At 39.3% G+C, this 18,637-nt stretch overlaps 1 protein-coding gene across 1 annotated transcript in view; it reads left to right on the forward strand.

Moving 5' to 3' along the window:
- The first annotated feature begins 6,211 nt into the window (after window positions 1-6,211).
- The window catches only part of EYA1 (EYA transcriptional coactivator and phosphatase 1), an 82,353-nt gene continuing 69,927 nt past the window's right edge, over window positions 6,212-18,637 (forward strand). Inside the window, exons 1-2 of the mRNA XM_031050584.2 lie at window positions 6,212-6,245; window positions 7,631-7,758. Coding sequence (XP_030906444.1) covers window positions 7,635-7,758 — 124 coding nt within the window. The 5' untranslated portion in view covers window positions 6,212-6,245; window positions 7,631-7,634. The remainder of the gene's footprint in view (window positions 6,246-7,630; window positions 7,759-18,637) is intronic.

Consider the following 18,637-nt stretch of genomic DNA (forward strand, 5'->3'; position numbering starts at 1 on the left):
AATCTCTGTGAGTATCCTTATTTAGCTTCTCTCATTGATAGAATGTTGGTTTAATTCCAATTATTCTATTAGTACGGCTTTTGTTTAAACCCAGCTTACTAAAGGGGACGCATCTACGCACAATTAAGCTTTTTAAATGAGGGAGGACCCGAGGGATTCATTAATTGTTCTGGGATGAGGCTGAAGAAGGCGCAGAAAAACAGGGGGTTTGCCGTGCGGGCTGGGGGCAACCGGCGGCCAGGGGCGCTCAGATCCCGCGCTGGTTCGGAGCCGCCGGCGGAGCGCGGCAGCGTTTAGCCCAAGCAGGAAGGTTGACTTCAGACCGCGCAAGCCTCATTGCAGTTGTTGCTTTTAAGCCAATAAGGCTGGGACAAGAGAATAGCTGCGGTTTGCATTACAAAAACAAAAACAAAACCCAGAGAAGAAGGGGGGGAAGGAAAGGAGGAAAAAAACCCAGTTGAAGCAGGGGAGTGAGGAGCAGAGGCGCGGAGCGGCGGCGTGCCCCCAGGCGCTCCTGGGCAGACCCACGAGGCTGAGCAAACAGGCGGCGGGGTTGGGGGCAGCCTCCTCCGCCGCGGCTTTGTCTGCTCGCCCGCCCCGCTCCTCTCCGGCTCCGGCCCCGGCCCCAGTCCCGGCCCTCGCCCCGGGGCGCGCCTGCCCCGCCGCGCCATGGGAGGCGCCGCCGCCGCCGCCCTGTGAGCCCGCGAGCGCGGAGGCTGCGCGGCGCGGAGACGGCGCGCCCCGGCAACGTGAGTACAGGCAGGCGGCGCGGGGCAGAGGGAGAGGCGGACGGGAGGAAACGAGAAGGAAAAGCCCAGTGGCAGAACAGCGCCGAACGGGTTCCGCAGCGGCAGGGACTTTCTGCCGTCCCGGTATAAATCAGTGGGTGCAGGAGTTAATTTTGGCTGTGTTTCAGGCTGGGGTTTGCAGGCTTCCCATCAAGCAGATATTAGGCGTTTCTGCTTACTGTGATGAGCCAGGTTTGGGGATTCCTCTGGTTTGATTTCCTAGAGCGCTAATGGTTCGGCAGATAGGAACGACGTGACGGTGAGATGTTAAATGGGGAACTGGAGCGGGGGTGAATAGGCGCGTAGAGCCTGAAACCTTTCTGAAAGGGACAGGAGAGCGTGAGAAAAAGAAAAAATTGAGAGGAAGAATGCCCGACAGAGATTTTGACAGCGCTTTCTGAAGCAGGAAATCCTTTCGCTTAATATGTTTAAATTTCCCAAACACCAAGGAAAACACACAGATCCCCACAGGAGAACTCTTCAAGATGACAGAATAAACATCTATACAACTGAAATATTTGACGTTTATTGACATTTTAGGTGGCTTAGATAGAACGACGGTCTTAGAATGAGGAAGTTAAAGACCTTTTGAAGTCTCATTACATTTACCTCTTGCTTTTGAGCAACCGAACCCCACAGAACATCCCTACGTGTATATTTCTCTCGGTGTTTCTGAGAAACACCAGCAAGAGGGAGGACTGTACCTTGCACCGAAAGGTTTGTTCTGGAGAAGTAAAGGCGTTAGTGCATTTAAAAGCGTTTCTTAGAAGGTGGTTGGGATTGTTAGTTTGTTTTTAATAAACAATAACAAGGCAAGCAGAAGAAATAAGTTTTCGGGGGGGGGGGGGGGGGGGGGGAGGAAAGGATAGTATATTTCATGTAGTTTGTTTCAATTTAGAAATGACCACAGAAATTTGGGATAAGAAATGCTGTGCAGTGTACCACTGAAAGACTTTAATGTTGAATACCATGTATAAGCAATCTTTTCCATCCGATACTGAGATGGTTTGCAAAGCATCTGCTGGAACATAGACTGCTGGGTTGGGGTGTAGAAGAGATTCATGATGCATAGATATATCTGTAAATATGTATATGTGTGCTTATAGACATTATATGCTTTTGTGTATATAAACAGACATGCACACAGCATTTTACGTGTTGTTCATGCATCCAAAGCATGCAGTCTTTAGGCAAGCACCTCGCTGCCGTTTGAGTTTTCCCAAGGCCTGGTAGGATCTGGAAATGAGCAGCCATCCTCTCTCAGCAACTCCGTGCAGTGACAGGCAGCTGGAGTCATGCTTTGCCTTTGGAGAGCAGAGAGAAAAAAGAATGAGTAATCATTTTGTTTGAATTGCAATAAGTATTAAATATTTCTCGGGAGCCAAAAAAATCTTGGAAAAGCAGAAAGACATTCTTAAATGGCTGGTCATAATAGGAGCATTGTCACATTGTAGTACTTCTTTCTTAAAGGGAAGAAAGTGTTGGGGTTTCAGAATGTTTCATTCATAAGTGTATGAAATGAGCATGCAGGATAGCGCTTCTAAAAGGATTTAAACTAGTAATTAAAAATGAAATAACTGTAATTACCTGCTTCTGCTTTAATAAGTGCAATTTGTCTTTGATGTATTTAGTGAAAAAGCCCTACCTCTTCACTTAGAACCCAGCAGCAGGATTATTGGAAGAGTGAAAATACTACCAAGTTTTATGTGTTGCCAGCAAGGTGCCTTTTTGTAGCCAATTTGCATTTTAGTTTTGCAACATTTTGGATGTTGAAGCCATTATGTCTGCAGATACTGATGGTGTAGGGCTTTTAAGGAGGCGAAGAGTGCTGCTCTAGAAGAAAGTCCTCTTCTCTCCTTCCCTCCACCCCTTACTAAAATGACAGATATATATATATATGTATATGTATATTTATTTATCCTGAGGAGAAACACTCTGATTTGAAAACTGCCATTGTCTTTGAAATGTGTTCCTTTAAAGTAGAACCGTGCTTTAAGAAGAAGTGCGTGTGCTGGCTGTAGTTTTCTGGGTTATCTTCTTATTTCACTTAGAATTTTTTTTTTGAGCTGGAAAAATGTTTTAAATTATAGCCATTAAAAAATAAAATTGTTCATAGCAAGCAAAAATGCTGTGGAAAACCTGTAATTTAGACAAGTACCTACATTTTATTTGCTTTGTGCTGCTGAAATTTAGAATCCTTTCCCATTTACAGTTTACTTTTCACAGAACATTATTAACTTTTTGGCTTCATACATGATCTTCTGTCAGATGCTTTTGATTTGTAATTTAGCAAAGTATAATAAACAGTGCAAAAGTCATGAATTTTCTTCCGCATCCTGAGCTCTGTGGTAGGGAAAATGTGATAAAATGTGTACCTTCAGTCTTGTTTGATGATCTCTCAAAGCAAGTTTGCCTTCTGGAAATAATTTCTGGGGTTGAAGAGCATGGTATTAACAGATTTAATGTGGCTATTCAATGGATTGGTGGAGTACTATGTGAGGTTTAACAAAATGAGAGAGACAAATTGAACATCAACAAAACCTACATCTGTGAAGAATTATAAATTTAATTAGGAAAAAGGCAAACTTAAAAGACCTCATTAACTAATCAGAATTTGATGTTACTGATTTAAGATTCTTAACTGGATGAATTTTAAGTAGCTTTGCTATCATTGTCGTTTTTTTCTCGCCATGTACTATGTGGTGCCCGGATTTGCAATATGTAGTAAGGAGAATGATGGGAATGTTACTTACAGCAATCAAATTATCCACAGTAATGTTTTTGAGGTATCAAGGAGAATGTGTATGTCATTTGGCATATAAAGCATTTCTTAGTTTAAGCAGAGCGCAGAGTATGAAGGGTGAGTGACAGCTCCTTTTTTCTCCTCTTGATTTTATTTATTTATTTATTTAATGTGCCCCTTTGGCTGGCTGGGTAGGGCCATTTAATTTTATCTTTTTCTTTCACTTTTTGTTTGATATGTGAGTTATGTTGCAGTTATCCAGAAATCTGTTGGCAAAGTGGGAGAATATATGAGAGCAAGCACACACCACCCAGAAATGTTTTTATTCTATGAACTGGTTGTCATAAGTGTGGTTCCTTACTACGTTGTAATTTTGCACTACACATGAAAAACTGAAAGCATGTGAAGTGTAGCATTTTGTAAACTGTAACTAATTTCACTCACATCTGTGTCTAATTGTTGTCTGCATTCGCATTCTTGAGAGTAGATTTATTTTTCCTGGACCACTCTGTGGATTCAGCTGACCAGCCTAAGTGAGGATTAGTTGTTTTAAAGTTATTTTGATTAAAGAGTCATTTTTAAATATGGTAACGTGCAACACATGGTTTAAATAATCCTCGAGACACAAAGGAATATATCTGAAGTATGTCTAATGAAAATGAAGATTGTGGATATGAACTTTCACAAATCATGGAGTGTTAGAGGACATATAAGGTATATATTTAATTCACTTTGAATGAGCTGTATTATTTTTTTCCCTCTCCCATGAATCTGTAAATGAAATCTCTCTCATACATGCACATGCACGAGTGTGTAGTTATATATATTTGTAAGTGTACAGAAGTTATTATTGGTTTTAATTTGGGTAAATAAAATAGTGAGGATTAAATGTATTTTAGGAGTTAGTGAAGAATAAATAAAACTGTAGGGTAGTTTGGAAAATATCAATGAATTAAAGCATCTATTTGAAAAAGGAAGTTTTTTACTATCATAAAAGATATATTTTTAAGGATCCTGTGCAAAAGGGAGTGAAGATAGCTCTGTAAGCAAACTTAGTTCTCACCTATAATTTTTTCCAGGTGTTTAGAAGTAGCAGCAGAAACATATCCTAAGGCACTCTACTGCAGTTTCTGGGGTAAAGAACTGGGGAAAAAAAAATCTTTAAAACAAAATGCACAGTTTTGAATATATCTTCTCATCTAGTCTGATTTGGCATGCAATGATGTATTGAAAAGCGTGTTATGCAATACATTAAGTACCCAGTTATAAAAAGAGTGATGTTTTTCAGTGTTCACTATTGTAGGCTTCTTGACATCATTTGTAATGTTCTGCATTGCCTGGCTGCCCCTAGGAGTTGTTTACTCTTGCTAGTAGTAATTCTGTCTGTGATTAAAAATAACAAAAAAAAAAAAAAGCCCTACAGACACATAAGTAGGATTTGCTTGGATGATTTTTATGGCACTTAAAATGCCTCATCTCTCTTGTCTTTGCTCTGTGATCGTTTAAGAGATGTCAGTTCAGGTTGAATGGAAACGCACATGAAGGATTCTCAGTGCAGACATTAAGAGGTTATATACCTTGCTTGGAGAAGCTTTTGTGTACTTTTTAAGTTAACAGCGTTTAGCAGCGGACCTTTACCTGAATTTTATCATCTGCTGACAATTGTTACTGGGTACAGAGAAGAGTCTGTTAGCAAAGCAATGATGTTTTTCTAATAGGATATGAAAATCTATTACTCACCTGAGTTATAAAAGGAGTCACTTTATTAAACTGGAAAATTATTGCTGGGCTTCCCAGTGGAACCAGATTCCTTTCCTTGATGAGTGACCTCAGAGGTAAATGCTACAGCTTCCTTCTATTTATTTAGCCAGAAGTGTTCTTTCAAGTCATTTTATCAGAAATCTCATTAGCGACTGGAATTTTTACAAGTACGACTTTGTGCAATAATGTGTGGGGTTTTTATTTTAATTCACCCCAGCTGGAGATGGGCTCATTTTGATTATAATTGTGTAATACTGTTTGTCACAGATTGAAGATCCTTACCATAGGTAGATCTGCCCCTTGTTGTCCCCCCCAAAAAATTAATGTCAGCTGCTCTGGCTTTCTTCACCCCTCAGCTTTGGGGTGAGCTCACTTGTGGGTTCCCTGTTGCCCAGGTGCAGAGGAAGGATGGCAAAGAGCATAGGAAGAGGAAAGCCAATGTGATGATGGCAAGAAGCTGTCAAGAATTAAGGGGATGGGAGGGAAAGATAACTCAGCTAGCAGTAGCAAAAGGCAAGAGGGGTGGAGGATGGTGAGGGGCTCAGGTCTGGAGTGGTGTGGTGGGGTTACCTTTGTGGGGGTGCGTGGCAGAGCTGTTCCATGCCGTTCTGTGCCATGGGAGGAGTGAGCCCCTTTGCAGCTGTCACGGGCCCCTGATGAATCACTATCCCGTCACTTGGCCGCCGTCCCCCGGCACAGGGAGGAGGGAGAGAGACCTGCCGGGAAACAACAGTTGAGCCTTCAATTTAAAGACAATATGCCTTTCACGGGCACTGTGCCCTCCTCCTCTCCTTTTGGCTTTAAAGGACAGAGTTGTCATCCGCGGTAATATCCTTTCTTTAAATTAAGGCCTCATAGTAAAGTGGAGTAATAGAGGCTTCTGTTTTTTTCCCTGGTTTACAGGTGCAGAAGTCCCAAACCAGTTCAGATGTTGCTGTTTCATCAAGCTGCAGGTAAGCATTTGATTGAAATTTGCTATTTTTCTGCAAGCCTTTTATTATCTTTTTTAACTTTAGGTGATAAGTAAATATTTATCCATGTTTTCCACGTTAAGCAGATGAGTAAGTGGTCGAGCGTCGCTTTTAGGTGCATGCAACCAAGTCTGTAAACCAGGAGCGTGTCCACTTCTTTACTAAATTGTTTAACTTTATGTTAGATACTGGCTTTTCAAACTCATTGTGATATCATCCTTCTTATGTGTAGTTTGGTTTAGGCAATTAAATGTAAAATGAAGGATTTGTGTTTAGAGCTTGTGATAAATTCTCACTTAAAATGTGAAAGCTTCATAGCTGAAATGACACTTAGGCTTAAGGATATTTATACATTACGGTGGGAGGATTTTTTTTATACAATTTTATAGTCTTTAAAAGAGCCTAAGCATTTCTTTTAAAATGAAAAATTACTGATTCAAATGCCTTGGAGGCAGAGTAACCTGTGAAACTTCCGCAGGGAGCAATTACTTAGACTGAGTACATCAAATAACATTAGCAAAAGTTTTAGGTATAAAGAAATGAAAGGTTTGGGCACTTCAATCATAAGCTTTCCCAGCATATGTCATGGTGGCCATGGCTCTGGGCTTTTTTATATAAGGCTGTTAAAAACACAAATCGTAAATATTCAGCTGCTTGTGTGCTTTATAAATGTGTAATTTTTGCTTTGAATTGGAATTGCTCTCTTTGACTAAGCGACAGCTGTAGAGATACAGCAGAGTGCTAAGGGATACTAACGCCTATATGGATCCACTGTATGTTGGTCATATCCCTTTTCAATAGGGCACGCTTTATGTAATCCACAAAGCAAACAAGTGAGCAGACATAATAATGTTTTAATGCTGCATTTGTTTCAACGGAAACAGAGGAACAATTAAGTAGTTTGCCAGAGTAAACACATACATCAGGAATATCTCATTCCCTGTCAGTAGATGATAGGTTTCCACAATTGCTTCAAGTGTTTTATTTGGTTTGGAGGCCCATTATATTGCCACTGAGTGGTAAATCTTGAAAAAGCAGAGTGTTAATTTGTTTTTAAGAGAATGTACATCTTCATATATTGGTGGTTCTGTCTTTTTATGTATCTTAAAAATATAAGGTGACACAGCTGTTTAAAATACAGTACTTCATATCTAAGATTTATTCTGTTTGAAGCTGCAAAAATAATTATGGTAACTGGTCAGTCACATTTTGGAGGGCTACAAATGAGTTTTGCACTAGAAATGACCAAGTTAAGAGAAGCTGTTAATTTTTTTCTGTTTTCAGGATCTTGATTAATAGCAAGCTGCATCTCATATAGGTAATTCATATTGAATATGTCACTAAAACTAGCTGCATATTATTTTCAGGTCTATGGAAATGCAGGATCTAGCCAGCCCACATAGACGACTCAGTGGTAGTAGTGAATCCCCCAGTGGTCCAAAACTTGATAACTCCCATATAAATAATAATTCCATGACACCCAATGGCACAGAAGGTGAGCCACCATTATTTGTAGTCTTTCATAGTTTAGTTGTTCTTCTTGTTGCATTGATGTTCTTGCAGTAAGTAAGCTACAAAATGTTTTATTATTTTAGGTGTTCTGTGCTTATGTAATATTGTGTGGAAAGCTGATGATCAATGTTTATCAGTAGTTAACTCTTACAAAGTTTCAGCAATAGCTTTCATTCCAGGTTTATGCTCCTTTCATGGAGTTTGAACAGATGGAGCAGGTAGTATGTGCGGATCTTGAAAAAACCTCGAAAAAACCCTGAAAGGGTAGTTTAGTCATGAGAAAAAAGAACATTTACAGTTGTACTACAAAACTCAGTCTTTCAGTGTTTTTCTCTATATGGGTATTTCTTGATGTGCTCCCTTTTTTCAAGCTCCTAAGGCTATGAAAGTTTTCTCAAGTAGGCTAATAAAACTAAGTGTTAAAATTTCCTCGGGCTAGCTTGCTGCTCTGATGGAGTGGCCAAAATTCAAACAGGTGTAGTAATTCAATGGGGTAAACTGATACCTATTTTTCAAGAAGCAGTCAGGCAGTTTATAAGTTATGTTTGTTCTCAATAGAATACTAAGAGCAGAACAAACTAACAGCTTGGCCAGTAATACAATACATATATAATACATACAGTAATACATATAATGAGACACAGAAGGGTTTATATAATAAGCAGCAAAAAAATATTCTTTCCTGTAACATTTGTATGGTTATAATAGGAAAGATTGTACATGACATTTAGATAGCTATGTCAATAGAGATTTTAACGCATTACTAGAAAAGTCACACAGCTTCAATATTACTGTTCAGTATAAATGTACAGGTAAACAACTGTTGTAGCAAAGATGGGACTTTTTTTCCTAAGAACAGAGTCATATTAGTGCTGTCAGACTGTTTAGGATTATGGACATGCATTGCATTCTTCCAGGAAAGGCACATGTCAGTCAAACAGATGTCGTCCCCCCTCAATTCCCCAAACATCTCTGTTATTCATTCTAATTGGAGTCCTCTGTAGCAGGGAGGGTTTATGGGTTATCAGATTAACAGGCATTTGTGCCAGAGTTGTGTATAATTTACTTTTTGCTATTGCTGTAAAAGTATTTCTGCAAGCAAATTTTAAGTCATTTTGGAAAAAAAACCCCAAACAAAAACAACCCCCAAAGCTTGCTTTTTAAAGAATAAATAAAGTGCTTAATGTATTAAGTAGTTCAAGCAAAACAATATTTCATGTCCTTAGATGAGTCTTCTTCCTTTTAAATACCCAGGTATATTGTCACATTTTAATATTAAATTAACACATGTATACTAGTTGTGGTATAGGATAAAATTGCTTGACTCTTTTATTTAAAATTCCTCTAGATCACAAAAGCCTTTGCTGTAAACTTGACCAACTTTCATACCTTCTGTGTTACTTGAAGGTTCTTTATTAGCATAGAAATAAGGAGTGTTCCTTGAAACACTGAAAGACACTCATCATCTGTCTTGACTTTTTGTTCTAAGTAGTTGCTGTGTGCAAGCATACACCCTGAAAAATGGGGTGCTTAATATTACTTTGACAGGAAGCAATCTGTATGCTTTATCTAGTCATGCGCTGACCTCAGGTAGCAAGTAATTTTGGAAGTAATATCCCAACTTCTAGGTAGGTATCAGAGCCTATTGAAGAAAGTAAATTAAGCCACGGTAACTAATTTATCTGACACGAGAATCTTAAAGCTCATGTTTATTAATTTGGGGTGAATTCTATCCAGAAAGCTGTAACTTGCAATCTGTGTTTACCTTCTGAGTCGAAGCCAAACGGTTTTCTTTTGTTTGCAATTTTCCCTCAGGTGACATGACCCTCCTCAGCACTGCAGACTGGTTGCTAAGCCCTAGCACACAGAGCCCTGCAGGTTTGGGGGGCTGTGGTGGGCGCAGCAGGCGTGGGCATTCAGCATGCGGTTTCAGATGTTGTCCAGATAGCGTCCTGAGAAATAGCTTGTGCTTGGCGATTCTGGTCTAAACTTTCTAAATTGAAAATTCCTGTCTCTGATTGCTCTTAAGTGACAAATAAGGAAAAGTTTGCGAAAGAAACAGAATAATTTATTTCTGAATTAGATGTGTGCCAAGAGACAAAATTTGTGCGTGAAGCAGATGCCTAAGAATCTGAAGGTGGAATTTTTACTGTTAATCTGTTTTATCTTGAGAAAATGCTTGGTTTGGGTTCCTTGAGCTGCTAAACAGGCTTAATTAAAAATGGAGTGAATGAAGCAAGGGTTTCATATGTTTTTTTTAATGAAAGGTGAAGTAAAATAATTTTTTTCCGAGATTCTTGAAGCAGAATCCTGCTGAGGCACAAGTGACAGGTTGTAAGGATGCGGTTGTAAGGGCTTGCCAAACACCTTTCTTAAAATGCTGCAGTGTGGTTTGCTTGCTTTTTGCATGTGGAGTGGAGATGTGGGTTGCTGAACATTCACATGTTAAATATAGTATGTGAAACTGGCTTCTAGTCTAGTACGCACTCATGCTCGCTAACATGAAAGAGCTCTCTTTTTCTGGCATAAGGGACCTTCATGTGAACAAGAAACAGGGCCTCTAGGTATTTGCATGTTATAAATATCTTGTAAAGATATGTTAAATTTGATTTGACTATGAGTGTGATTTCGGCAGGTTTCCATACCCTGAAGTGCAGGATATGTTCACTAGATGAGGGGGAGAAAAAAAAACAAGGAATAAAAAAACCAAACCCCTGTCCCAAAGTGAAATGGCCCTGTTTCAAACAAATGTTCATTAATTCCTCTAAGGCACATTTTCAGACTTGTCTCTTATTGATGTTCTGCAAGAGGATGTGGTTGGAAGATAGCTCACTGTTATTAGCTAATATTTTTAGCTTCACACTTAGTGGTAAATTTTCAAAGCACTGAATAGGGATTTAGTTGTGTGATTGAGACTGAGTTTTTATCTCTGCATGCAGCTTTTATATAATAACTCTTTGTGTGCTTAACACTTTGGTAAGCAACATTCCTCTTCTCTGGGCCAAGCAGCATGGTCTTCAAACCAGTGATGGGGAAGTAACAAGGAAATTATAGACCTTGACCAGTCGGAAATTTCCCAGGATCAAATGCAGAGGAGTAACACTGAAATGTCTGGCTAAAGGCACTCAGAAAAATCAGTCCTGGCATGCCAAGGTGGTGCTGATGATACAAATACTGCAGTATTTGACTTTTCCATGTCCTTTTTAAATGTTTTTCCACAAAATCCCCTCCTTTGTAAGGAGCAGCAGACACTGGACACCTTTAAAATAATGGTCCTGTATGACTTGCTTGAGGAAATATGTTAAAGTGAAAAAAAAATACATATATATAGTTGAAAGAGACCAAAATGTTCTTAGTCATGCCTTATCTCTAATCTTCGTCATAGAATTTCTGTGATGGCTTGATACTGAAGGAGTTAAAGAAACAATAAAAACAAAAGCTAATAAAATTGTCATTCATTAAGTTTTATCAGACAGCTAGTGGCTATTCAAATAACAGTGCCCACTTTGGTAGATAACACTTCAGAGGTGAAAGGCTGAGAGTAATTAATAAATTTGAAAGGAGTAGCAAAGGTGTTTTCCATAGTGGACAACTGCATCCAGTTTCTGCCTACAGTGATCTTGCCTTTTATCTAAATAATGGAAATCAGTTCTGATGGATAACACAGAGTGAGAAACAGTTGCCTGTGACCCATCACGGTGATGTTTTATGCAGCTGGAATGGAAAAGAATAGATGAAGATGGGGAGAGAAGGAGCTGTGGTTTTCCAAGCAACTACTATTCATGTTAGGAGTATGGAGCTACTTCTGCCCTCATTTTTGAGTGTTCAGAAGGAAGAAGAGAAGGCATTTTCTTACCAAGCAGTAAGGGAAAATGGATAACAAATTGAAGATCAGATTTTCAAAGATACGTAGGAAGGGAAGCTTCAAAGGGAGTTGGACATCAAAATTCCTTTGTAAAAAAAAAAAGTTCTTGCTCTTTAAGTACCTGCTGCAACATGAGAGTGAGATCCCACACAAAGGCAGTCAGAACTCCCCACTACGTGACTATCTGATGGGTGGCCATTAGAAAGGCTGTTTAAAGTCTGGTGAACGTAAATCCATCTTCAGGGTTTCAAAAGGCAGTGCTGTGTAGTATGTTTGCTGTCAAGTTGCAATATTATAGAATGAAGAAAAAGTTGGTTTCACTATTTTCTGAAATAATGATGGGGTAAGATGTTGAAGCCCATAGAGAAGGGAAAAGCTGGTCATTGTTATAGCACATTATGCAGGTTTCTGTAAGTAAATTATATGTTAAGAATTCATTGTAATTCTAACAATACTTTGTAGCACTCCTTCAGTATTGCAATCAAGCCTGCACATGGGCAATGGATGAGTTTCAATTTTGTATAAGTTATTTGTATTTTTTAATAGTTATTCATAATTTTGTGTACTTTGAGGTACAAAGTTGCAGTAGGTGATGGCAATCAGAATGATTCTCCTTTGGGAGATGATTGGGTTCTGCTACTTTTAATTGTTCATTTCCGGAGTTCCTGCCTATTATGTATGCTGAAGTTTCTATACTTGTGTTTGTGATGAAGAGCTTGATGGTATGAATGTAACTGAGGCGGGGATGCCTCCATATGTAGACACCCTGAAATAATAGTGCAGTAAAGGTGAATCTAGTATTTGCATTTCAGAAGGGTGTATCAAGAACTATTGATGCTAACTTCTTTACTCAGGCCCAGAAGAGCACGAAAGGACAGTTGTGTGGCCAGGGGCAAAGACTGCACTTGTCCCAGGCCCCACACTGGTAAAAGCAACCTCGGGCTCCGTAGGGGCTAGTAATAATCTTCAACGTGCTGCCACTTCTGGAGGATAAAAATCATTTACACATCACTGCCCATTTACGTGAAGGCAGGGGGCTGACTTGGACTATTTTTTCTTCTCTGCTCCTTACCTTTTTCTTCTTGCTGTATTACATTGGCTTCCTTCCAAACTCTTTGTCTTATCTGTGCTTTTATTCTCCTGCTTCCCCAAGAGTCCTTCTGTCTGTTCTGAGCACATGTAGCATAATGCTCTATTTATTCCTCTTTCATAGGTTTCTGGCCACTGAAATAGCTACTTGTCTGCTCCTCTGTTGGCTCAGTCCAGCAACTCATGTTGCAAGGTCTTGAGGAGGAGACTGGCTAATAAACATTTCTGTATTTATGGTCTTTTCTCTGTGGTTGTGCATCTGTTTGTGAAAACTTCACCATTTTGTTTTCTCCCATAACATTTTCCTGAAAGGACAGACCTCATTAAAGGGAAAAGTTAATAGCAATACTAGTTCCCACAGACAGTCAAGGGAAACAAAATATTGTAAATGACAAATGACTTTAAAAAAAAGGAACAGCTTGGAAGCACCATTTATTTTAATATCAATTTAATATCAAAATTATTTTAATAACCCTTTTCACAGCACATGCTGTTCCAGACCCTGGATGGAGAGCATGGTGTTGTGAAAGCACTCTCCAAGTGTGTCTGAGGGTCCCAGAGCCCTGCTGGCACAGTGGCTTTGCACAGGCTGCAGGGTGTCAGGAACCTGTAAAGATATTCAGTACTTCACTGAAAACTGTAACTGCAACACTTCATGCTAGGTGCAGTGTCTCTCCAGTGTGACCAACCCATTATGCATGATCTGCATGTGTGCACTGCATAAGATAAAAATATCATGCACCTGGCCAGTAATATAAATGAAAAGGAAATCCAGCTCCTGCTGTCCATGTGCACCAGCAGAAACTCCAGGGAACAGGAGTAGAACATCTTGATCTAAGATCACACATAAATAGACAATAGGGTGGTATTTGAAGAGCCTTTGCATCTTCAGAGACTTGTGAGTTGATGTTTTAGCGGTTGCATTTGCATCTTGTAATCTTCAGAGCGGTTTTGCTTATCACAGGTAGATAAAAAAGTGTAAAACTTGGTTACACTTCAGGGTTAGCAGTGTCTCCCTGCTCATTGAAGGAAGTACCTGTGCCACCTGGTTTGGTGAGACAAGCTGAGGAGTTTGCTGCTGCTGGGTGGAGGGGAGTGCGAGCTGCTGCTGTCCCACTTTGTCCAGGTGAATTTGACTTTAAGTCTGACGGTCCTGGAGTTCAGACCCTGGCCAAAAGTAAAGGATATTATTTCCCACTTGTGGAAGGTCACACTCACTTTATCATTCTGCTTCTGTCTTCATGTCTTAGTCTTGTGTCTTGTACACCTTACTGACAGAGTGGGCTTAACTTCTCTATGATGCTCTCTGTTCACTTGAAGCCCTCCAGGTTCCCAGAAATTAGCTGAAGGCAACCTTTTTTGCTGTCAATGTCTGGGACTGTGACTCTGTGTGGACATTCTGTCTGGCTTTAGTTAAAGAGTACAGATATTTCACGCGGATGCCTTGCAAACTGTTGTATGTGTACTGGGGAGTTGCCATGGTCATATTCCCAATCAAGGGTTTAAGAAGACAAAAAAAAAAAAAAGAAAAAAAAATAAAAGAAATAGGCCATAACATCTTAAAAAGGAGTGTTTCTGTATTTATGCTGCCTCTTTTGTGACAGAAGAGATACAATCATCAGGTATAAATTGACCAGTGAGTTTGAAAGGGTAAGAATATTAGTTTGACTCAGATATTCTCACCTTCAACTGCAATGAATGAGACTATTTTAACCCATGACTGTACTTGTCAGATGAATATCCAGGTTAAATCTTGATTACCAGCTACAGATACAATCAAAGTTTGACTCCACCCAAGTGGTTTTGAATTTTCTTCCTGATTTTGCACTGTAGTGATGGTGCCATTTCTTTGTAAATTTAAGGTTTTTACTGCTGGATGCGCAAGTTCAAGAACGTTAAAAGCTTTTTCAGTTGTAATGCTTAACAGAGGAGGAGGATGAAGGTCGTGGGGTAATCATGCATTCAGTGAAAGCTAGGTGTTAGTCACAGCCCCCATACTCAGTTTTGAAGCCTCCTCACATCAGTGGAGGGGACAGCAGGAAACAGTCTGGGCTTGAACTAGAATGTGCTGCTTTAAGCAGGGACTTTCTTTCAAAACAAAACATATATTTAGGCTGGAAATTACCTTGTAGTAATTACCATTTGGTAATTTCCAGACACTGAGATTCAGAAAGTGTCCTCTGCTTTGAGAAGCAGGAGCAAGTAAGTTTGTCAGGCTTCATGCTCAGGAGCTAATGATTTAATAGTCTGATAAAAAAAAGAGAATGTCCTGAATAGAAATTAGTGTAATTGAGTAACCTGTTTTATAAGTAGCTTGTAACCTTTATTACGTGTTTATATTTGCAAGATTCTTCAGTACAGGGGAGATATGGAAAATATCATCAGCTTAGAGATTCAAGGTAGAATTTTTGCCCTGTTGCTAATGACAATTGTCTTTGAACTTTCAGGGTGAGCTCTGTGCTTCTAGTGGGCAGAGAAAGAGCAACAGTGTATGAATAGTAATGGGTACGTAATCAAGATATCTACCTGGTGTTTAGCTGCTAACATTATTTTAAGACATCACCTTGAGACAAACCAAAATAGGGCTAGAGATTTTATTTATGTATGTCTATAAACAAACTAACAGCCTTGCTTACTTTGTTCACTCTTTGTGCCCCATGGACACTGAGAGCTGTCAGCCACAAATTATTTCATTTTGCCCACTTAGTTATCTAATACAAAGAATATAATATTACAGTGTTATTCAGTCTTAAAACTGCAAAATTAAAAATTATGTTGTAAGTCAGACATGTTTACAATAATTTTATTCTGATTTAATGTCCATGGCATAGCTGTTAACAAAGACTGTTCAGGAGATCAAGTCTTACATCTATTTTAGATAATCAAAGTAATTTTAAAAATATACTTTAAATACTTTTCATGCTTGTAGTTGCAGTCTTTAAGAGCTTTTTGTGTGACTTTTGTGTTAACAATGGCCAAATGTTAGGTCTCTAAATCCGTATTTAAGATAACTAGATGATCTTAAGGTCCTTTCCAACCCTAACTGTTCTATGATTCTATGATTCTATAACCAGCATATCATTCCTCATAGCACTCTTTACTGCTATATACACCAATGACTGCATGACAAGCTGTGAACTCAGGAAGTTGTTATTTGGCCAATGAACCACATGAGCTTGTAGGTTCTGATCTGAAGTTGTTTCTCTCAGTGGAGTTCAGAAACTGCCATTTAAGTAATTTTTAACCATTTTTTGTTATATGGCTGACAAAACAGGGCACATTGCACTTGCAGTCTCTGGGTGTCTTAAGAAGAAATATCTTGACAATGTAACATTAGATCAGCAATGATGCTATCTTAGAACTTTGTGCCTTTTTTTCTCAGTGCTAGCATGTGTGTTATCTGATAATTAAGTTTTTTCTAATATTCTGTTGTGAGTTTTTTTCTTGCACAGTTTCTTTTTAAATCTTGTTTTTAGAATCTCATAAATGACTAGATACGAAAAAGAGGCAGGAAAAATGTCTTTCTGTAGACATAGCTTCTTAAGCTCCTAGGTATATAAACCAAATCTATATCAGTAATTCTAAATGTTGAATTTTTGCAGCACATTAGGAATATGTTAGATTTCTTCTTGAACTTCTTACTGGAAACCTGCTTTATTACATGAGTGATTTTGCTGGCACTAAAACTTAGCAGCATATTACTGAATCAGTCAGTCTCTATAATGTAAGCCTGATAATTCTGCACCTCATTAAAAGTCTGTTTTGATAAAGGTGCCACAGAAATGGGAACTCTCGTGTTTTACCTTCTGCAGTCTCTGCCACGACTGAGCATGCAGTTGGTAGTTACCGGCAAGCTTGCAACATGTTCTGTGTAGATGTGCCAATATTCCCAGTCATTGCCCAGTGTCATCCTGTGAAAGCTTAGGACATGTTGCGGAAATGTTAATTGTCATGGAAAATGTGGAGAGCTGAAATCCTGAGTATGCTGAAGGAGCACGTGGCAGGGTCAGATCCGTGACTGTCCAAAGCCTTGCTTCCTTGGACAGCTCCATATGCCTCTCATCATAGACATGGATTGCTGATGCGCTACTGTGATAGACTGGCAGACTTTTAACCTCAAGCAATCCCTTCACAGCTCTCTTTCCTGTGATTCTGGGGTGAAATATGCTCCACTGCGGGTCAGTTTTTGCCTTGGGAAAATTAAATACATTCCTTTGTGGTGAGAATACACGTGGTAAATATTTCCAGTGGGTAAAACCCTGGCTGTTCTCAGTTTATTTCTTTGTATAGCAAGCTTTCATCCTCTTGAAATATATTTAGGCTCAGATACAAGAAAATATACCGTCATTTTCTGCATTTTAACTCAAATGTGTGGGTAATGAATGGCTTTCAGTTCCTGTCCATCTTTAATACATTCCCAACTAACAGTGGTGCCAAGGTCCGTTAAAATCTTTAACTGTAGCAAATGATGCTGTAGGTCTTTATATTGTATGCGGTGGCTCAGCATTGTCCTTGAACTGCTGGTTTGCTATGATCCAAATAATGATATTTTCTTTCTTTTAAGGATTATAGATAAATTGTTTCTCTGGAGAAGTGGGGAAGTGTTTGGAGAAAGCATATACTGAAATCTTCCACCCTGTGCCCCAAGTTAGTTTGGTCTGTCTCATCTTCCTCTCTTTCCCTCCCCCACAGCTATCAGCTATAGAAAAAAGCATGTTTTCTTGGTCTTTCCAAAGGTATAATTGCATTAAGGAAATTAGGTTCAAAGACTTGCATATTTTTGGGAAAGCTGGAGTAATCTACGAGGGAAATATTAGTCTGACTGTAAAATACAGCTGTGATAAACATCTAAGAAAAAGGAGAAGATAACGTAGATGCTATAATTCTTTGTATCTAGATTAACAAACTAGAATTTGATGTAAAAATCTGGTCATTTCTGGAATTACTTGAGATAGATACTGCAACAACTATTTTGTATCTATGTGTTAGACATTCAGTATTTAGTTATAAAATAGATGTTGGATATGTTATATACTGTGATTCTAAGAAGTATATAGGTATTAGAGTTGAAGTTCAGATCATGAGTGCACTTTTGAAGTGAAATTCCTGGCCACCCTTTCTTGCCGCACATAAATTTGCCTTGAATATATTCACCTTGGAGTGGTTTCTCCACAATGGAGTCTCTTGGACTTCACTTCTTTCAGAAAAGGTGCTCTGCAGAAGTGCAGCTAATGTTCCCTGGCTGCTGATGGGTGCTCACTCCTTGGGAAAGTCTAAACCTAGCATGTGTAACTCCCCAGAAAATGCCTAAACTGTGGATAGTGGACCTTCTGCACCAACCATTTCTTTCCATGAAACTTCTTGCTGTGCTGCACTGCTGCTAATACAGATGTAGCAGAGTTTTGATTGGAGCTAGCATGGATCTGTGTGTGTCCAGACAGAACATCCTGCATGAGAATCAAAAGAAAATAGTGGGTGATTAGGAAAATCTTGAGAGATTGCACATAAATCCTGTGGATGACATTGTGTGAAGGAAATACTTAGGCATGCAGTAATAAGAATTTGGATTGACAAGGAACGGAAAGGTCCTTTGTCAAAAGGGAGAAGTGCCTCTCCCTTGCCCTTTCCAAACCAGAAGTGTTTCTGCTAGTGATGGTTGCAATTCTGAACACACAAGTATAGTCAAACATACATACATTTATGTACACCTATGTCAAGATGACACTAAGGCTTTACATGTCAAAGGAGGTACAGTTTATTTTAGTTATCTTCTCCTCATGTTCTGCAGTGTGGCTGAATTGCCTTGCTGAAAGGTCAGGTATGCACTAGTGCTGGTGCATGGGCAGTGGTGGCTGTGTGTGTCAACAGAAGCGAAAGCGGTGGGATGTTGCTAGTAAGATCAGCTCCA

Source organism: Melopsittacus undulatus, chromosome 1 (assembly GCF_012275295.1).
Source record: "Melopsittacus undulatus isolate bMelUnd1 chromosome 1, bMelUnd1.mat.Z, whole genome shotgun sequence".
Taxonomy (NCBI): Eukaryota; Metazoa; Chordata; class Aves; order Psittaciformes; family Psittaculidae; genus Melopsittacus; species Melopsittacus undulatus.